This window comes from Lutjanus erythropterus, chromosome 14, assembly GCF_056507025.1.
Source record: "Lutjanus erythropterus isolate fLutEry1 chromosome 14, fLutEry1.hap2, whole genome shotgun sequence".
Lineage (NCBI taxonomy): Eukaryota > Metazoa > Chordata > Actinopteri > Lutjaniformes > Lutjanidae > Lutjanus > Lutjanus erythropterus.
Genome location: NC_139330.1, coordinates 25,188,793 through 25,211,389, shown reverse-complemented (window position 1 = coordinate 25,211,389; position 22,597 = coordinate 25,188,793). Strand labels below are relative to the sequence as shown.

The 22,597-nt window shown below is 39.7% G+C and overlaps 1 protein-coding gene across 1 annotated transcript; it reads left to right on the top strand.

Annotated features, from left to right (window-relative positions):
* Positions 1–159: 159 nt before the first annotated feature.
* On the top strand, positions 160–20,903 carry desi2 (desumoylating isopeptidase 2). Its single transcript, XM_084736253.1, has 5 exons — positions 160–1,110; positions 11,871–11,943; positions 12,081–12,174; positions 15,411–15,552; positions 19,617–20,903. Exons 1-5 carry the CDS (start codon positions 1,063–1,065, stop codon positions 19,890–19,892), a joined length of 633 nt encoding a protein of 210 aa, XP_084592379.1. The 5' UTR covers positions 160–1,062; the 3' UTR covers positions 19,893–20,903.
* Positions 20,904–22,597: the final 1,694 nt, after the last annotated feature.

Genomic DNA, 22,597 nt, shown 5'->3' with positions numbered 1-22,597 from the left:
TACTGTTGTGGAAGATGAACGAGTGATTTTTATTTATTTTTTTATTTATTTATTGGTATTTTTTCTTTTTAAAAAATGACTCAAATGGTTATTAGATTAATAAAATTGACATTTTTCATTGCGCTCCATTTTGGCATCAAACAGTAGAGTAAGCATTAAATGGAGCAGGACTTTAATCAGTATCATTTGCAACACCTGTGTTTACCCTACTATTCATATCAATGTGGCTGTCATGAAAAAGGTCTGTTGTCACTGATTAATTTTCCAGACATGTTGTGGCATTAAATTCCCTTTAATTTGAAATAGTCCACACCATTAAAATGTAAACCATACAGTGTATCCACATTCTTTTTAGCTACAGAGATGAGCTTATCCCTTTTGGGATTTGTTTCAGCTGGAGAAAGCTGTTTAATTAAAAGAATACATTACCCAGAATGCTCGGAGCACTAAGGTTGATTAATCGAGTGTGGATTGGTCGCCCACTCTCACCGTCCAATTTTCTTCCAACAGTCGCATCCTGCCTGCCAGCCTGAGCGCTACCGTTAGCTAGCTAATAAGGGAGTAGCAAGTCATTTTCACTGAAGAAATTCTGTATTTGTATCTCAGCATTATGTCATTTGGTGAATAATTCGTTTGGGAAGATGAAAATGCATTTTTCCCGCGCCACCACGCCTCTAACAAGACAAAATTCCCTCTATAAAGTCCGCTTTTTCACTTCGACCTCGGTAGCTGAAAGGGTTTAGCAAGTCAGTTCGTTTTGACAAGCGAGTGGCTCATCTGTCCGCCGCTGCTGCTGCTCTGTGACGGCCGGAGGGGTTTGGACAAAGCCAATCAGATGTTGGACGGTAGAAATATCCTTGGAACTCAAGCGTTTTTACACCGGGCTGTGAACTTGATTTATCAAGCTGATCATCTGTCGTGAAAGAGCCAGGAATAAGGGGAGGAGTAAGGTCTATTTTTGGAGGGCGAGAGTTTGGATCTCGCACCGGAGGAAGGGGGTAGGGGGGTGTGCGGAGGAGGAAGACCCGCAGAGAAGAAGGGACGTAGGGAGAGAAAATCCTGATGCCAGTGATGGCAAACGAGCCGATCATCCTAAATGTCTATGATATGGTAAGTACAAACGTAGCTACATCCTGGTTCAGAGAGCCAGAAGGATGCATGTTTTATTACTTCTTCGCTGCCCTTTTTGAGGAATATGGGTCAGTCGATTATTTTAGCGTGTCAACAACGATAGGACGCAACGCCAAACTCAATTATAAAAAGGCGATTTAATGCTGTCTTAGTTACCAGCAAGTTTGATTCATAGACTAAAGATCTTTTGAAAATGATTATGAACCGCTCTCCAATTCGGCATACATTTACAACCCGAAACTCTGCTGTTTTTAAATACTGTTTCATTGAATTTATTCAGGATTTGGTTTCCTCAGTTGTTTTCCAGCAAAATTCACAATGTAACACAACAGCGAGAGGCACAATCACCTGCAAAAAGTTGTCTTGACATGAAGTGCTTTTGGAAAGAGTTTAGGGATAGTTGATAGGGACAAAATCAATTATTTGACCAAATACAGCTACCGATATTTATGGATATTATGACAGTATTGTAGGTAGGCACAACTATTAGTGCTTCTACAAAATACTACTACTAATAATTTTTAGTAAACAATGACTGAGTGGATAAAGGCAAATAATACAACTGCTAGAAGAGTCTATAAATTACATCACTTTACTGTAATGCAGCCTTTAAAACCAAAAAAACCCAACACTTTTGCCATATTAAGATATAACAATAAGACAATATCAACTCTCATTTCACATTATCGATTTATTGCTCAGCACTGCTTATCACCATTCAAAAAATGTTCAAAACCAGAGCTTTGTTGTGGTGTGTGGTGTAGCTCTCTTCATACAGTACCAGAAGTCATTAGCAAAAACATTGTCATCAGATGGGGCCAGGTAAAGCAGCTCAAAAAGTTCTAAGAATTAAAAACAACTTGAAAGTCTTAGACTCAAAAATAGACACTGGTTCACACATGTAATGTGGACACTCTTGGGTTTCCATATCAGGAGAGGAAAATATTCCTCTGGACTTTCTAAGCTGCTGTTGTCAAAACAGGATTCACCATATTTTCAAAATGTCTTTCTATATTCATTCACCCATTTCAGTCTGTAAACAAACTATAGTCTTACTTCTCATGAATTTCAGTTCACTCAGGACAAAAACAGGGAAGCATTGGACTCCAAACCAAACTGCTCATGAACCACACATGGATGTGAAAGTAAACTGACAATTTCACCTGGTCTGCATTTTTCCTGGGGTGAAATGTAGGTCTCTTTGTTACAGAATGAAGCAGAGGTTGAATTTGAGTCACTGTGTTGTCACCATGCAGGAATGAGTCAGTGGGGAGGGGAGCTTGAAATTGACTGATCTGTTGATGAATCATTGATTGAAATGGATTCCCTGTGGCGGACAGATTACACTTAAAATGGGTATTGTCTTGTTAGGGGTTATAAAACAGGCAGAGGCAGTAATTTGGGATAATATGCATGGGCACTTTGCTGAAAAAGCACAACTTGCCATAAATGTTTCCAGGCTTTTGTTCCTCATTATAATCCTCTTTGTTTTTGTCTCGTTTTCCATCTCATATACCCTGTTAAAGTTCAAGATATCAAGAGGTTTTCATTCCTGACCCAGTATGAAGAGCTCCTCTCAAGATATGATTCCTTTTCTCCTGCACCTGTTTTTTCTTCTATTTTTGATCTGATCTATTGCTGTTGTGTTCCCTTTTAGCTGTTGGTCAATATATCATCACAAGTTTGAGGTCAGAAGGTTGGAGGCTGTTTTATACGGATACAAATATTTTCTTGTAGAAAAAAGTAGTACTGTGTACATTTTCTATGGTAGCATAACACTGTGTGTGAAATCAGGGCTTGGTTTTACACATGTTTATCCCCGTAATCACTATTACTGATTCACACTCTTCTTTACTTTCCTTCCCATCTTTCATACTTTCTATCATATTGTCATTTCCCTCGTCTCCTCTCACACCCTCTCTTTCTCCCCTCCTCCCCCTCATTCTTTCACTTCCTCTTGTTTTTCGCTCGACTTGCAGTCCACATTAGTTTCTTCTCGGAAAAGACCAAAGAGCTTTTTTCTCGGTCTCACTTCAATTCATGTGAACAGCTGCAGGGTCCTTGGCACACTTTCACGTACACAGGCTTTCAGAAGCTACATATCTAACACACACGTGTGACATAAGGCCACTCTTGTGCTTTCTTTGTCGTTTTTGTTTTGATGGTACAGTTATCTACAGGATATATTGAGGTGAAGATCTGTGGTGTGTATATGAGAAAGAGTGTGTGTGAAACGGGAGGAGTAAGCACATTTTACTTATTAAAGGAATTCTGTGGTTTGTGCTTGTGCATGCAGATCCACTCACACCCCTGCATATCTTTGGTGTTTGTATTTTTTGTGCTACTGTGGGAACAAGATTTTGGCTTGTTTGCAGCACTCATTGAAAACAATGAGACGATGGCTGCGGTCCATTCATTCATTCCTCTACTTTAAACACTTCCTCTGTCTATTGATCGGCCCGTTCTCATCAGAGTACCGTAGGAAAAGCCAGTGACTGACTGCTGGGGATTACAGCAGCTGGACTGGCTGCTTGCTCACTGAGTGACTTCTCATCCACCTCTGTCTGCCCACTTACACAAAACACAAGAGCAGAAGTTGATGGTACCCCGATGTCTTATGTTCTTGTGGCATGTAAATCAATTCCAGTGAGTGCTGGATGATTTGCTTATGGACTATTTGAATCACTTTGTGTCTGAGTAACTTTTTGTGGACTGAGTCACTGCTTGCAGGCCAACAGACTGATTTGTCCTCTCTGACTCTTGATTGACTAAGGTTAAAAGAGCAGTTTGACATTTTGGGAAATATGCTTAGTCATCTTTTTGCCAAGATGTAGATGAACTGATTGATGCCACTTACGTGTTGTTGTTTTTTTTGTACAGATTAAGACTTAGACTACAATGGGTTTAACCAAACTTAGGCTTTAAGATGAGTATTTTTTAATTTTGGATAGACACAGACTAGCTGTTTCCCCCTACTTTCAGTCCTGATGCTAAGCTATGCTAATCCTCACCTGGCTTAAGCTTCATATTTCAAGTACACAATAAGAAGTGGCATCAATCTTCTCATTTGACTCTTGGCAAAAAATGAATAAGTGACACAAAAAATCAAAAGTATTCCTTTAAGTGACTTTAGCTAAATTTAGATTGTGATGCTTTGTTCACTGAAGCTACCAGAGCTATACTGATAAATTGACCAGGCGGATGTATTGGCTGATATTAGTTTATGGGCATTCAGAAAGGAGAACAGTACAGAAATGCCAAACTAGGTTTAATGTAAGTGAGAAACTGTGTCACTAGTGTGCAGTATGTTTAACACAGGGCATGGATGGACAAGTTGACTTTCACTCTGTAAAATGTCTCGATCAGAATGCAACTTGGTCTCAATTCAAACTCTTATGTGGTGTATTTTACAGCTTTGCAGTGATAGGTTTCTACTCTGTCTCACTGATTGTGAGATAAACATCAGGGCTGCATCACTTTTAAAACCATTTGTTCCATAACATGTCATGTGAAAGTTTGCATTTTTACTGTCCTTAAGCGCAATGTGAATTCCTCAGATGTCTTGGTTGGTTGGATAAAAAAAAATCAAACAATTCAAATCCTCACAATTTAAGAGCTGGAACCAGAGACTGTATTTTATTGGCTTGAAAAATGAATAAAATAACCATTTATCAATTATCAAACAATTATGTCGCTAATTAACTTGCTCTCAGACGACTAATTGATGAATTTATTAATTAGCTGTTTCAAATAAAAGAATTAGCACAATGCTACGAAGTGGTCGCCCTTGGAATGTGCATTAAATTGGCCACAGCAGTGTGTTGCAGGATGGTGCTAGAACAGAACTTTAGCCAAACTGAACTTGCTTGCCAAATGACCTGAATTTGTTTTTGAAGTGAATATGGAGCCCATGTTTTTTAATGCAGTGCTCTTTGTCAACCTGAACAGCGATGATGTGGTGAGTGACTGGTTAGGTGGCTTTGTCTAAGAGAAAGACAACAAACTGTAAAGATCAGATAATAGCAGAGGTCAAGACAGTGGCGACACACACTGAAGATCCCCACTGCCATCTCACATGTTCACACCATGTAATCAACGGTAGCAGCAAAGAGTGCAGTCCGGTTGGGGGCAGAGGGGCAACATGGTGGCACAGTGAGAGCATCTGTCATTGTGGGCAACATGTGAATCTGCCTGTCATGTGGTGAGACTAAGACACCCAACATTTACTTGCAAAATTTCCATTTGAGGATCAATGCCGTCATGTGACTTTCGGGAATATCTGTGCAGACTTGAGTACAGACCCCGCCTCCCACCACCGCCATCACTCTTTCTGCTTCCACAATTCCCATTCTGTGAGGTACTCCCCGCCATCCCGCTCCCATCTCTGCTAAGTGGATTTCCTGGCCAGCTCTGAGTGCTTTAGTACGCTGCTCTAATGAGACAGCATTATCTGCACACCACCTGTCTGCCTGCCAGCCAGCACCATGGTCTACTGTATCTCCTGTGTGTGTGTGTGTGTGTGTGTGTGTGTGTGTGTGTGTGTGTGTGTGTATCAGTGTGACAGAACATGTGAGGTTATTTGGTTTATCAGCGTCATGTAGCCAGATACTCAGCAGAGCAGCCTGTGTTATTCTGCGATGTGGATTCTGCTCTGGATCATTTAGGGACACGCAGCAGTCAGTTCCTCATTTGTACTGTCTAGCTTACAAGGTATTGTGTGCTGAGACAAGAGAAATAAGTTAGTGTACGGTGTAGCAGTGTTTTTTCTGGGACATCACAGCATCCACTGCCAGTGCAGTGTAGCTCTTGTATAATGTCACAAATCTTACACAATACAGAAACACAAAAGTCAACTAGAAACTGAAACAGGACTACAGGTTAGGGTTTGGTAAGAAGACTATATGTCTTGAGACGAATGCAGTATGTCAACTTTTCTGTACTCTTTATAAAGACGTTGCAATACAATCAATATCTCTGGTTGTACTAAGTTATTTCAGGCAGTGTTGTAAATCAGTGATTGATTTATAGAAGAAAATCCGTCTTACCACCAGATTTTGAAATTTAAAAGACACCAAATTTCTAGCACTGACTTTTTTCTTTGCATTAAAATCATATATTTGGATTTTTTTGCCTCTCTATTCAACTATTTAAATTTTCAACAACTCTTTTTGATTATTTGTTCAAAGTTCCACGTAGATGGGGCGCCCCTATAGCTTAGTCCGTAGGGCGTGCGCACCATATATTGAGGCTGTTAGTCCTCTGCAGCGGCCACCGGTTCGAATCCCGCCTGTGGCTCATTTGCTGCGTGTCATCCCCTCTATCTTCACCCCCCTTTCCTGTCATACCTTCAGCTTTCGCTATCAATAAAGGCAAAAAGCCCCCCAAAAAATATATATATCTTTAATAAAGTTCCACGTAGATGTTTTCCAATAAAATTAGCTAATGTGCAACGTGTCAGGTATTGCCTGTTACTAAATCTTAGATAAACAAATGACACAAAAGACTCAAGAGTTATTACACTCACCAGAGTCCCATTGTTTGGGTTTGTTTTCATTTTCATGGCTGACCATCTTGCTGTATTGCCAAGCATCGGCATTCCATGACCAGTGGACTTAAACTTGATTGGCTGGATGTTGGTTTGGTGTGAGACAGAATTGATTGCTTCTGCTTGGTATCCCAGATGTTTAATTCTAATTTTGGGACCTGAATTTGACCTATTGAGTGTGAGCAAACTGCTCAGCAAAAATGTACCAGCATTTGACCTGTGGCTGGTGGCTAGTTTCCTTCCTACAGTTTGTGTTTTCAGTTTTGTTTCAGTCAGCGTGTGTCTGCTACAGACTTTGAAAGCACTGATGTTCATGCTAAAACTAAAGACATTTTATATATCCTTGCTAATTATTCTGTGCTTATTATTCTGCGGCATGGTTCAGTATACAGACATTAGCCTTACTTTAACACCCAGTTTCTCTTTGTTCATCTCTCATTCCCTCCCTCCCATCTTCTGTCTTTAATTCATTCATAAACACACACACGTTCATTGTCGTGCTCACTCACACACTGCTCGCTCTCTGCGCTGTGGAGGAGGCAGGTTTTAACGAGCTTTGAAGTAATGAGGGCTAAGATAAGAGTCTTATTTCACCACTGAGGGGGGGGAGTAGAGTACTAAACTAGCAGATTAGCTGACTTAAAATATTTTTCCACACACAGTCACTCAGACTCATCCAGTGACTGCTTTTACAATTACATGTTGGGACATCTAACTGTCTGCTTGGAGGGATTTAGAGTTATTGCAACGGTAGAACAAGGTCATATTCATGTTTATGGTGTTCCCTTTGTATAAAGTCAGTTGTGGGTTTTGGGGTCTTTGGTAGCTTTAAGTTTCTTTTGCAACTTAAATGTGGTTGTGGATCCTTAAGAGTTTTCAGTTTTCTGAACAGGATCCACCTAAAACTCTCGCTTCTTAAGAAAAGCCCTGGATAGAGATGATACACTTGGTTAGTGAACTTCTCAGCAGACTGTTTAAAATCAGCAGCAGGCGATAGCAGCCAAGGCCTCGCCTCGGTCTTTGAGAACCAGCTGTTGTAGACGCAGATGGCTGTTATTCCTGAGCACAGAGAAACAACCACAAAGCTGATAGAAACAGGATTTCAGATATGCTGTTATAGCTCGGTTCTTTCAGGAGATGAAATCCGCTGATTGGAAAAACCCTTCCAATGGCACTGTTGGAAGTTACAAGATGAGATGTTATGCTACAGTAGTTTTGGAAATGTTGATCCTCCTGGCATTGTCAGCATGATTTATCTAAATGTGATGGATGAGTTGATAAATCCCGTGAGCCACATAAATGACAAGTGGTAGCTGATCTGGTGTTGGACATTGGAAAACGGGTGCTTTTTGAATACTTTATGAAGTCCAAAGAAGTGGATCTGGAAGGATTTTCCCTGTCTTCGTAAAGCCGTTCACTGACTCCTGCAGTAGCTTATTTTGTGCAACATTTCAACCTTATGTAGGTCAGGAAACCAACATGTTCTTCTGTGTGTTTTGCTGGGCTGAAATGTTGCGCAAGAAAACCATCTTTGCTCAGCAGTCTCATGTTGTCTCTGATGTTTGAGAATTTTACTGCATTTATTTGTCATTACATAAAATGAGGAATAAATCAGAATTTGTGATTTCACTGTGTGAACTTGTGTCTCAGTAAGTGTTGAGTATTTAAAATTTACCAGGAACAGAAAGGCAGTTATCAAAGAAATGCTGAAGAAGATCAGGAAAACAAAGAGAGCTGAACAGTCAACTCAGCAGATTCACTTTTATCTACTTTGATGTGAAGTCAAGTTGAAATTAATGTGCAGTTCAGCTCTGCGAAGTTGAGAAACATTAAGTGTAGTGTTACAATCTTCTGGCCTGCAGCACTCATTCTTAGGAGTGGGCGTAAAATTGATTCTTACTGGGATTGTGATTCTTTCTTGAAAGATTATGAATTGATGTCAGAAAGTCAATAGAGAGAGATTAAAACCCAGTTATTAACATTATGATCACCTGTAACTATTTTGTAAAACCACAGTGTACCTTCCTAAGGCCTAAACCAATTGGATGGTAAATGTAATGAACGTGTGCATTGTGTTTACACTCTAAAGTAGCCTGCATCATGAGTTTTGGTGAGTATGGCTGAGTGTGAGCAACTGCATGATGGATACAATGCGATCTAAAATCAAAAATCTTGTTGCAGCAGAATGCATTGATAATCATTTTATAATTGCATCATATCCCTTGGGATCAAAGTGAATCACAAGGTGCCAAAAGATTTCCCAGTTCAGTCTTTGTAATCCTGCCTGAAATTTGGCTTACAGCAAAATTTATTTTAAAAAGAAAAGAAAAGAAAAATTTATTATGGGTGCAGGGGACTTTTTGTTTTTGTTTTTTTGCCATGGCATTGACAGAGGTATTGAATATTGTTACTTTTGAACTCTGCATGGTACAAATGTTGCCTGTGGAAAGATTGTCATGGCAACCAAAATACAAGTACACATGCCAAGATAATTGACCAAAGTTACTATTTATGAACATGTTATAAATAAAGCATGAAAAACAGAGCATAATATATTAACCAAAATAAATGGTAAAATGTCACACAGTGAGATGATGAGGAAGTTTAAAGTTAGTTGGTAGGAAGTTATATTAAAAATTAATGAATTGCAAAGGTTCCACTTAAGGAAATTGAAGTGGGTGGTGAGTAAAGTGTCTTGTGTCGGCAGATAGTGGGGTTAGCAGCCTAGATTACAGTTAACTGCACTTGTAGAAGGAAAGCAAAGTATGTGAAGCATGTCTTTACAATGCAAGTCAGTAGTACAAAAGGTTAGAGTTGGAGTGTGACTGACCTTTTGTTCAGTAGTTGTTTGGTGCTTAAAAATACATGTACGTAAGTGGTGCTACAACAGAGGAAAAATGGATAATTCTCTTTAATGCTCACTCGAAATGCCATCATTACATCCTTAATGTATTTTCTCTTGAAACAGATCACTGAAGGGTCAATGTGAAATGCAAACAAATGGGCTATTAATGTGAAGAGGAAGGCAGTTTCAGTTTACGGAGGGGTGTGAAAGACTTTATTGGTTGGACATTTGAGTGACTCCCACTAGTGCAGCGTGAGGTCACCACTGCAGATACACTTCACTTCTAGAAGTTCAGGGGTTTCTTTTGATGGAATTTTTAATTTTGATCTGTAGATTTACCATATCCGTTCCAAAGAATATCTGTTGTCAGATGTGGAAAATGGCAGCAAGTTTAAATTTGAGCTGTAACAATTCTGATAATTATAATAATAGTTTGTTTGTCAACCATTATATTATTTGCTAACAATTTGATAATCGATCAAACAGTTAAAGTTTTTTTTTTCCCCCAAGAAAAAAAAGTCAAAAATCTCTGATTCTTCAGGTCTCTTTTGTCCTTTATGGTAGTAAACTGAATATCTACAGGTTGTGGACAAAATAAGACATTTGAGGACATCATCTTGGGACACTGATCTACATTTTTCACTGTTTTATAGCATTTAATAGACCAAACGCCTAATCAGTTAATTGATAAAATAATCAACAAATTAATAAACAATAAAAATAAGTGTTAGTTGCAGCCCTAGTTTAAATATCCAGCTTGTTCTTTTTATAATCATCAAACCTTTTTCCATAGCTGTTTAGATTTATGAATGCTTTCTTTACCCTTTTATTAATCCATACATTGTATGAATATATACATTCAGAGACTTGAAGTTTACTCACACAGTTGACTTACTTTACAACTCACCCTGGTTATGCTTCCCTTCACAATTTGCATCTCAGGTTTCTGCTGAAGTCAGAAACATGACACTTGTCTCTAGCATTTCCTAGAATTAGTACAGCAGCTTAAAGTTTAATACCCACCAGTTTATTATTACCTGACATTATGTGCAACAAGTAGTTAGGAGCTAGCGAGTCACAGTGCCCTGAATTTCAACGGTAACATGTTCAGAAAACCTTTTTACTTCACTCCTTCATTAGTGTCCTCATCACCTTCATGATCATGGTTTGTGTTCAAACTGTTACAAACAATTTGCAACGCAGATCTGTGGCAAGGACGGCCAGCTCTGCCACAGCTGATTGTGTGCAGCTACATATTGTATTTGCATAACAATAGACAGGAAGACAGAAATAGTTTTTAAATAGCGTGCTGTGGTTATCAGCCTGTTATCAGATGCTATGTTTTGCAAATGGTCTCTGAATATCAAAGTGGACAGTCTGCCTGTGCACAGGACATGATACCCACTCCGCCTGATGTTCCTCCTGTATTGCTAAAAGTGTTGCTGCATTGCTAAATGATTTAACAGTGAATCAAAATAGCTGACAGTTATTTTTCTATTGATATTTTTTGTTAGCTGGTGATTGAAGCAAATCAACCAGCCACTTGGAGGGTGGTGCTAATTTTGTGCCCTGGTTATTATTCAGCATCCTGAGATGTCAAATCAGGCTCCTACCACATTCCCCTGCTCCATCCTCTGCGATAAAGGATTTTTTTTAAAACACAAGTGAATTCCGCCTAGCAACAGCCTGGCCAATCTCCTTGTAGCTTCCAGACAGACACACAACTGAAAACATGGACAGTAATGTCAGAGATCACTGCTGCTGGTGATTATTGATTTTGTGTACTCTTTTTTTTTTTGTTTGCATGTGGGCTCGTCTTGTATTGTCTCTGTGTGTAAAAGATCTTGTGTAAACATCAGAAGCTCACGGATCTCTCCTGGGATCATGGGTTGGCTGAGTGTTGTGAAGAAAGATGAGGGTATTCCACTATGTTGATGTATTTCACTGCATTAGGTCTATTTTTGTGATTCTTACGATGCATCATGAGTGGATTTGGCACTTTGTGATTCTTCTCTGCTGAGTGACGTAATGACTCAGTACAATCTGCCAGTAATAAAGTGTGTATTGTAGCTTTTGCAGCCAATTTTGGCGCAGCAAGCCATGATGGGATTTCAAGTGTGATTCAAACATGGATATTGCCTCTCCAGCTACCATCTGTGGTGTAATTCGGTTATAAAGTGTTTGCCAAGTAAAGATTACGTCATACATTTCAGATAAATTCATGTGTTAATACGAAAATAATTTGAATGTTAGAATATGCAGCGGTCTGCTTTAGTGCGGAAATCTGTTAATTGATAATAACAGTAAATCAAAACGTTTAATCATTTTGTATTCTGTTTTTGTCTTCAGTACTGGATCAATGAATTTACCAGCTCTCTGGGCATCGGAGTCTTTCACTCAGGGATTGAGATCTATGGAAGAGGTAAGGTTACCCAGAAATATTACACTACATATATCAGTTGACCTCCTGGGAGTGGTGTTTCAATAAACCTTTTTTGCATGAGAATGGTTGGTACTCAAATGTCTGTCTTAATGTTGTGTGTGTATGTGTATGTTTAGAGTTTGCCTATGGTGGACACCCATACCCATTCTCAGGGATCTTTGAGATTACACCAGGTGATGCAACAGAACTCGGCGATACCTTTAAGTTCAAGTAAGTATGGGATATTTGGTGTTTATATGCACAGAATGACAGATATAAATGTGCTCTCTGTTGGTCAGGTGTAGTTAGCTGGATGTTTACACCGTTATGTAGCCGTTAGGAGTGAGCTAGGTAATTAACCATTCCAGCCTGTCTGTGATACAACCAGCAGATGGATTTATTGAAAGTAAAGTAGCCAGAGACTTCAGACAGGAGTATCACAGTGAGAAGCAAGGAGAAGTAATCATACATAGAGATGGATTCTCGTATTTAACGTTCCCATGAGATCAAAATGTTTAGGTGTTTTTATCACATATGAACTTAAATGGTGAGTTAAATAAACAGCATCTAGCAGTTGCTCTGTTAGCAAATCATTTTATTTGCGTAAGCTAGGGATTCCAGGCCTGTTCTGTGTGTCCAGTCAACCAGTCAGTCAGTCAGTGAGTCAGTCAGCAGTCAGTGAGCTGGTATCTTTCTGCAATGACAGCAGCCGGTTACTGCTGCTACAGGAAATGGGACAGGATGGGACAGGACAGGAGTGGTTTTTTAAAAAAATGCATGTATGGACAACAGGGAGAGTACAGCATGTGATAGACATTTTATGATTTCACACTTTTGCTCATGGTTCGTGGCAGCTGACTTGTGTTGGACAGTGAGTGGGAGAAAACGGAGAAGACTGAGCAGAAAAATGTGAAATTTCACCTTAGTCTTTAATGTGATACAGCATGCTGTGAGTTTGAAATGGAAGAAGAGGGAAATTGAAAGAAAAACTGTTGCATAACAGAGTGTACAGTTAATGTTTCCCGTGTTGACATGCATTTGTACATGTAAATGCAATTTAGTACAGCATTCCTGCTTATATCTTTAAAGCTCACAATGTTTAGAGAGAGGTTTTTGACTCTTGTCACATTAAAGGCTGTGGTTTGTGGTGTTATATGATGTTTCTAATATTTTTTTGATCCTTCAAGTAGATGAGGCAGAAAAGAAGAAGCTGCATGGTTCTTAGTTCTGTGAAACACAGCTGTATAAAACCCACTGTGTGATGTAATAAAATTACTGAAATTAAGTTGATTTAGCTGAAATTAAAGCTATGATAAGTCATTTTCTCATTTTGTTACTGATGCCTCTGTGTGACCTACATAAGCTAACAAGCCCCATCTACAAGAAGATCAGCTATTTCTGTATAGTTGTTCTTAATGCCTGTTACTGGGTCGGATTCGCCTTAAAATCAGATGAAACGAGCCCATGTTGACATTTTTCCAGGCAGAGTTACAGTGAGCAGTACGTAAGCTAGTTAAAAGAAGCAGAAGGAGATTTTTAATTAGATAATCATATTTTTGACATTATTTTTTGTAGTTACTACGGGCACTTGTACTGCTGCTTTTGTCTACAGGCACCTTCAAAATCAACAAAATATGAAAGTTTCTTGTAGTAGCTTTAAAGAGCTTGTACGTGTGATATATCTCTCACATCTGTGCTGTGTTGGGCCATTATTGTCTGATTTTTTTTATTGCAGACGAATTAGAGTCTGTTGTGGTGGTGAGACAGTAGAGCACACAGGCAGTTCAATACGTTTTTGGATTCCCAGAATCAGCCCAGGGTCTGTGTTTGTGTGTCTGCCCAGAGCTACTGTGCTGCTGTGTATTACTTCTGCTCTAGTTGATCTGCCCTGTGGCTTCAGACAGACTCTGCCTGACACACACACACACACACACACTTGCACAGACACGCTTGCTGTCTCCATGCAGGCCAATAGACCATAAGTATGGATCATCTGCTACAAATGCTGACAAACACTGACAGTTTCCCAAATGCAGAGTGAATCAAGCACTTTCCCAGTGTAAAACATTTGATCAAAATGTTCTTTCCATTTAACTTTGAAGAGACAACTAGGTGAATCAAGGTGAAATGTTGTGCTATTTTCTCTGCTATGCAAGCAGTTTGGCTTTATGGATGGCAGCCTGTGTAACCACTACTTTCTTTCAGACTAAAATATTTTAATTTTGGATGCATTGTCATGAAGGTTCCTATTAGTCCCATGCTTTTGTTCATCAGTAAATACAAGGTCTGAGTAAGTCTAGAAAAAGTATGGAAAGTAGTTGTTTCTATACTCTTTCCCCTATTCTTTTTCCTAAAATAAATAAATCTGAATTTCTAAATATAACTGGGTCAAAGAAGCCAAGTGTTTTTCATGGCATTTGGAACTGCCACCCCTGCCAAATGTTTACCACTGTGTGAGAGAGCCAGAGGGGCAGAGGGCCAGAGTGAGCTTGATGTCGTTGAAAACAAGGCAAGAAGCTCACTCTATGCTATGCAGAGCTGCCTCTGTGCCTGTACAGCACAGCCGCAAGACAGCTCTGCACCAAGGGCCTTATAACTTCAACAGATCCAGACATCTGCAAACAGATTAGTTAGAAAAAAAATATCTTTGACACTGATCAATATTTTTCACAATTTTCTGACATTCTGTAGACCAAACAACAAATCAGTTAATCGAGAAAATAATCGACAGATTAATCAACAATGACAATAATGATTAGTTGCAGTCCTAGTTTAAATAGCGTGCTTGTTCCTTTTTTAACCATGAAGACTTTTCCATAGCTTTCTAGATTTATGAACACCTTGTACCCTTTTGTTAATCCATACATTGTATGAATATATACGTTCAGAGACTTGAAGTTTATCCACACAGTCAACTTACTTTATGGAAAATGATTGTTGCAGCCCTATTATTAGGTATTCAGTATGTTCAGGGAAAATAATACAAGTATTAATTTGTAGATAGATTTTAAAAATATATAGGAACACTGTGAATAGCTTGCAAAAGTTATAACGTTATCTTCATCTTCAGTGATACTTTGTGCTCAGTTGTGACGCAGAAGTTAGCAAGCTAACGCAACAAACCGAGGTGGTGACCATGGTAAATATTATACCTGCTTTGCATCAGCATATTTTCATTATCATTGGACACCTATTTGCATTCTGATGTTAGCTCTTAGTATTGCTTGAGTACCACATTCATTCCGTTAAAGGCATTATTTAAAGTAGAATAATATATTTGTATGTGTAAAGAATATGTGTAAATGACTCACACATGCCAGTTAAGAACAAATCTGTTTGTATGAGCTGTTCGTTGCATAAGGCTCATCGATTAAACAAAATACCTGGAAGGGGTTCTTGATGTTTCATCAGTGAGTAATCATATATAATAACACCTGCCTCCACCCTTTCCGCCCTCGTCTCTGTAGAGAAGCCATAGTGTTGGGCAGCACTGACTTCACAGAGGAGGATGTGGAGCGGATTGTGGAAGAGATGGGGAAGGAGTATAAAGGCAACGCCTACCACCTCATGCACAAGAACTGCAACCACTTCTCCTCAGCACTGTCAGAGGTAGGTGCGACACACACACACACACACACACACACACACACACAGAGCGTACAGCAGTGCACCATTTTGGCTGCTAACCTGAGCTTACCTGACATTAAGTACAGACAAAACAACACTGTCATTAAATAACCATGTCTTGATTTTGTCTTTCCACATCTGAGTGTAATCACTTGCTGTGTGTGTGTGTGTGTGTGTGTGTGTGTGTGTGTGTGTGTGTGTGTGTGTGTACATGTGTGTTTGTGTCTGTGTGTGCGTGTGTGTTTGTATCTGTGTTTGTGTGTATGTGAATGAGTGTGTGCTTTCAATCGGCTTATCCTGGTGTGACTAATGAGCAGGGAGTCTTACAGTTAGCATCTAGCACTGGGATGGGGATTAAGACACGCTGATACAAGCCCAGACATGCATAGCCAGCTGGCTAACACACACACACACACACATACAGGATACACTGATAACGCATATGCACAGATGTACGACATGTTAAGATGCTCTCAAAGACAAACAGGCAGTTAAAAATGAGGCAGTTTACGCAAACATGAACACACAAGTGCATTGCATTAATATGATTCACACAAATTCAAACAAGTACATATATATATATATATGAGCCTAGAGAGAAACAAACACACAGCTGACACCGTAGGGAAGCAGTCTTACCCTAAGGATTGTCATGTTTACTGTAACCTTGATAATATGGCAGGCTGACTTAAAGAGAGATAGGAAAGAAAATGATTGGACACGTGGATGGTTGTTGCAACTTTGAAAGACTCTGCATAATAGTTATTAACAATGTCTGACATGTTTGACATTTGTCAGTCCTCTGCAACATGCAGTAACCAGTTCACACTTTTCATACTGTTCACATCTGTTTGTCACTGTGTAAGAAGATTATGTGTACACAGCCTGTTGGTCATTTAAAGAGACAGCCAGAGGTGGTAGAGCAGGTTGGTGGTTTGATCTCCAGCTCCTCCTGTCTACATGTTAAAATGTCCTCGACCAAGACACTAAATCCCGGATTTCTCCCATTGGTCAAGCCAGCAATGCAATACATACGCACGCAATGGATGAATGTTGTCGGTTTGTTCTTTGTTTTGTGGTATGCAAATAAAATCAACTTTTGCTACTATGTCATTAGCTATTACCCATTGCTGCTGGTAGGAGCAGCAGGCAGGTGGGCTACCTGCCCATTACCAAGCAGCTGGTGAACATAGTGGAGGATTTGGCGGCTAAAGAAATAGGTATTTAGGAAGTTGGGAGCAAAACAGAACTAAATAGAGAGTAAATATTGGTCTTGGCCAGAAACTTCTCCAAATGAATTCTAATGTTACTGAGCCAGCATTAGCTTTAAGTGTCATAAGGATATAACAGCTGTTGATCCAGAAATCTCAAAATGTGCACATGAAATCATCAGCATTTGGGTAATATTTGATTCTTTTATGTAACATGGTAGAAAAACAACCTGCACTTTTCAGTGTTAAGTGGTAGTTTCTGATATTGTTGTTCTTATGATGAGTAGCAGCTGTTTGTTAATCATGGGAAAGGTCCTGGCTTGCGTTTAATAAGGGTTACACCCACAAATGACATAGTGTCATAATGATATCAGTGAGTGTTGATGATTTCATTTACACATAATGAAAGGGAATATTCCTCTAATATCCCTGTTTACATGCAGCAGTGCATACTCCGATTATAGACACCTCTTCAGCAGCTAAGGGTTTTTTAATGTTAGCTGAACACTACAGCTGGTGATTTTTATGGATTAGCTTTTTCTCCCCAGTGTTTGTAGAGGCTGTGCTCATCTGTGAGATCATCTGTGAAGTGATTTGTAGCGTCAGAGTGAGTCGCATTTTAGAGAGCCTGGGTTTCATCCTGTCAAAGACGATTCCTCACCTCCTTCAGGGATGAGGAATCGTGTTTGCTGGCAAAACTAAAAACAGTTACTGCAGCATAAAGAAAGCATACAATCTAGTATTATCTGTTGATTATATATGACATGGCATAACATGCTGAATCAACTGCTTTGCAAGACATTCTCGTGGTTAAAAGCAAACCCACCGTCCCTGTCTCCTCATGCATCTTAAAAAGCAGGCTATCAGCAGCTTTGCTAACTGTTTTGATAAAAGCATAATTTAGCCCTATGAAGTGGAAACACTCTTGAGTTTCTTGGAAGCCACTCATCTCATAAAGCCGTAATAGCACAGGATAAAGCAAAGATGATGATTAGTCCTCACATTGCCTGTGCCGGCATGGTAGGGAAGGAGATGAGAGAAAAATCCAGCAGAGGTTTGAAAGTTCTCCCTCCATCCAGACCTACTCATGTATGAGCAGTTGTTTGGTTACAGTTTCTTGTCTTGGACTTTTTAATTTGTTTAAGACATTGAAAGGCAGGAAGTGTAATACATTTGTGTGGAACGTTCAGAAACTTGAGTCACCTCACAAGAGAATGGCAGGATGTTTTCCAGTTAGGCGTTCATTTTTTTCAGATTCTTCGACAACAAGCTCAGCTATACTTGAAAAGACCCTGCCCCAAAAGGAAAATCCATGTGGAACTCACACTTACAGCCACACAAATTATGTTTGAGTTGATTTTAAAGGATAAATGTGTAAGATGTCAGCATTCAAAAATGAGACGAGTTTGACATTATAATTCAGCAATAACTGCCATAACTGTCTGTTGTCTGTCGATGTAAAGCTAACCTGTTTTCCTCAAAACCAAACCTCACTGCTTTTAAAATTCACACTCTGGAGTTCAGTGACTGCCTGCCTCACTGCCTGCCAGACTCCATGAACATATTGCTCAGTTTAACTGTTACAAACATCCACTTCCTCTAAAAGATCATTAAAGATTTCTTACAACCCACAGATGGAAACTCTGCGAACATTCGGTATTAATTTTAACTCTAATAGATGTGAAACAGACAAACAAAGACAGATGTTCCAGTCCTGAATGGAAATTTCAAAGGAGAACGTGCTGGCTGTCGTGCTGTAATTAGAGAAGCCCATATTTAAACTTAGCATGTTTCTTTAACCTCTAGTGTTATATCATGGTCGTTTCATTATTTATTACAGGAAATATTTCACATATTTCTACTTTTTGATTAAGACTTACTGCACACGTGTAACCTTTTTTTAAATCTTTTTATTGGAATAAGTACAGAAATATTGATCATCATATGTTATTTCTTTTTCGCCCCCCTCCCCGTACACACAGACATACATACAAGCTGGTGTGATCATGGATAACTAATAATTGTCAAACACATATCCCACACCCCAAGCCCACCTTGGATCTCTCCCCCAAAACAACAACAACAACACAAACGTTGATCACGCTGCGCCCTTTAACTAATTTGTAAGCTGCATCCCACGGCCGGAGAGTCTTGAGGCTGGCCCCATGCATTCAAGCCGGGGACCACTCCATCAGGACACTTTTGAGAAGAGAGTTGACCCACTATTACCAAGCCAAGGAATGTGGTGATTGCCACCTCAAGGCCAACACTTTCTTGTCTGCAGTGAGACCTGCCAATCGACTGTGTCTCTGCAGCTAAGACAAATCTTTAGAGGAGTCGTTATTAAGCAGGAGCATCGAGACTGTGAGCCTAACCTCAAGTATGTCACTTAAAGAGAGAGATATTCCGTACTTTTTTATTAAATATAAAATATGCAAATTCTGCCACAAGGGGTCTCTCTCCAAGTTAAAATAATAACAAAAGGCGTAGTTTGATGTCATCATGATGACTTCACTGTTAAACATCCGCCATATCTGATCTCTCTGCAGAAATTAAGCTCATTGATGAGTTAATATTTATTCACATTAGTCACATGCGCTCTTATTAGAAACAGATAATCCCTTATTACTATCTCTTATTACTGATGTTACTGTCCTCAAGCTTGACATAAGTTTGGTTTTTTATTTTATGTTTGCTGACTCCAGTATTCTTCTATTCTGCTGCCAAACTGCCCTACAAAACTATGGTGGGATTCTGTTGTTTGAGGTTTTCATCTTTTTTTTAATATTATCTTTGCTCAAACCTGTATTGTTCCTCTCTTCCTTCTCTGGTCAGATCCTGTGTGGCAGGGAAATCCCTCGCTGGGTTAACCGCCTGGCCTACTTCAGCTCCTGCGTGCCATTCCTCCAGAGCTGCCTGCCCAAAGAGTGGCTGACCCCGGCCGCCTTACAGTCCAGCGTCAGCCAGGAGCTCCACGGAGGAGGGGAGCTGGAGGAGGCCGAGGACGCCGCCGCCACAGCCTCCCTGGCATCCATGTCACCCTGCTCCCCCTCATCCTCCTCCAGCCCTTCCTCCTTACCTCGTCACTCCCGCCACCAGCCCCGCCGGTAGAAACCGCAACGTCTGCTGGGAAACTTGGGGTGGACTTGTGGTTACAGACACTGTCAGGTAATGGAATACCTGCAGCAGCTGATGAGTCCAGCTACAGCCAAAAGTTTGGTCACACAGCCCTGGAGCAAGGCACTGAACTGCTGCCCCATCCCAGTAAGAATGTCAGCCAAATCTCTGCTGTGATCCAGAGCAGTGGAAGGGTTTTTCTCGCAGGGAGGAGGACTCTCGTTGCTGACAAAGGCAGGATCATCTCTCAGTGAACATGGCTGATGGATTCCAGCATCCAAGCTATCCAAACCTCAAGTCGCTTTCATTATTTTACCAGCCAACTTACAGTTAGGAAAATTTACCAACCACATCCAGATTTTACCAGCAGTTAGTCGCTGGATGGTGCTAACCCCCACGTCTTTTGTAGTCAGATTATAACCATGAGGCCCAAAGACGCAGATCTTAGTACAATTTAGAGGTGAACTGTGGACTTGTCTCTTCTCTTTTCATGGGAAGAAGGTTATGTCTGTGTTGTGATTACAGTTTGTGCTTTTTACGCAACCTCTTACTATGAGCCGAAACAAGCGGAAAACAGGTTGGTTTTACCCCCTTTTCCTGTGTTACTTTATGCTCCTTACAGGGTTCAATATTAGAGGGTAAGTCAGCTCAATTTATGTGAATTCTTCATGTTAAAATACCCTCTGCTCTTGGTGGTCTTTCCGGTGCACAGACTGTTAAACCAAATTCTATTCTAAAAGCAGGTGTTTTTTATTTTTTTATTTTTATTTTTTTACAGAAAAACCTTTAATACACCGTAACCAAGACTCTTTTCTGATTCACAATCTAAAGGCACAATCAGCACACATTATTTAATCAGTAACATTGTTTAACTAACCTGTGATAAAGCATTTACCACACTTTACTTATTAATTTGCCTGACACTGCAGCGCTTGATTTCATCAGGTGAAAGTAACTATACAGTTCATTCCACAAGCATAGAAAAGAAACTATTTTCTGTTAGATGATGATTGTTATATCTGACTTTTTGCTTATCTTGTGAAATACTGTATTGCTTTACTTCTTAAGGCACAGTTTGACACTGCTAGCAAAACTAGCATTATAGCTAAAGTGGCATCATTTAGCAGAGCACCTTTGGGGGTTCTGGAGTGGTAAATATTGTGCAGACCAATCCAGAATATGTTGCACAAGATCTTTGTTTTTCTGCTGTAATTTCGAGACACCTGAATGAATCTTTCCATACTGAACATTTATACAATCTGAGCTTTTTCTGGAGAATGAAGTGGACCTTAATGCACTACTGTATTGATCTCAACACTCAGTTATATTAGTTGTTTTGGCCCACATCAAGGCACTGAATCCTGAACATCAGCAATCTGATGAATTATAAGGATTGAGAAGACTGGATGTTTTGTTTGTTATTTTTAGTTTTAAATTGCCACCAGCCAAGCGCGGGTCTAATCTGATCTGCGGCTGGTAAAAGTTTCCTCTGCAGCCAGCTGTAGTTAACATGTCCTAAATATTTGGCTGGTAAAATTTTGAAAGCAGCAGGTGGAGTACTTTCACTTTGCCTCAAATTGCTGTGTGTGCATCAGGACCTCAGCCTTTTGTTATTTTTCTCTCACAGCAGGCTCAAGCCAGAACTTCAGTCAGCCTCACTTTCCTCAAATGCCACATAGACACAGATAAACTGATCCAGCACCAGTGTCTAAATGGGTGAAAACCATTTCTTTGTTCTTTTTTCTTTTAAATCTGTTGTCAGATATCTATTGCAGCGCTTAAAATCCTACCTGCACTTCATGGATGAACCACACCATGTGAGGAAAACTGAACCCAATGAAGATTATAAAAATGTGTCAGCCTGTAATGTAATAATTATGACACAGCAAAAATTATCGCTTCACTAATAATGTAATAATTTTTGTTTCTACATAATTAGAGAAGAATTAGGTTGCAGGGCTGGCAGTGACTTATACAACCCTGATTCCAAAATAGTTGGGACATTGTGTAAAACGTAAATAAAAATAGAATTTGCAGATCACGGCGTTTTGTTTGTATTTATGTCTTACACAGCGTCCCAATTCTTTTGGAGTTATAGTTGTAGGTTAGAGAAGACTTTTTGTTAGCAGAAGGCTCTGGGTTAAATCCCAGCATAAAAGAGAGTGAATTCTTTCTCAGTAGCAACTGCCAAGGTGCCTTTGACTAAGGTACTTAACCCACAAGTGTTCCAATGGAGAACAGTAGAACACTGTGGTTGTACTGGACTGCTCCCAGTTGTCAGTGTGTTCATCTGTGTTATTGTGAAGCAAAATGTTTAGTCTTTCCCCGAGTAATTCAAGGTTCAAGTTTACATTAAGGACATGATGTCAGCCCATGATAGTTTGCACTCTATGTTACTGCCTGAAGAAGACGGGCTCTTGAAGCCGAGGAAGGGAATTTGAGGAAAAGTGTCTTAAATGGGAACTGAAACTGTCTTTAACTGACCTGTCATCCCCTGACTGTCATTTTCCTCACATCTGTGTCCAGTTATGGACGAAGCACATTGGTGTTCATTTGAAGCATCACGAAAACATTTTACGTTTCATTCTGAGAGATTATACTTTTATTTTCTCACCGAAAACACCACATACTATCATCTACTCAGACAGGTTCCTCTCAATCATCTTAAAAACGTATGAAGTGTAATTTTACACTTTACA

Bases quoted from the DNA above. Each gene is read 5' to 3' on its own strand.
- desi2 (XM_084736253.1), top strand. From the start codon at position 1,063: ATGCCAGTGATGGCAAACGAGCCGATCATCCTAAATGTCTATGATATG. The intron at 12,175-15,410 runs GTAAGTATGGGA...TCGTCTCTGTAG, and splicing joins GGCGATACCTTTAAGTTCAA to AGAAGCCATAGTGTTGGGCA. The intron at 15,553-19,616 runs GTAGGTGCGACA...TTCTCTGGTCAG, and splicing joins TCTCCTCAGCACTGTCAGAG to ATCCTGTGTGGCAGGGAAAT.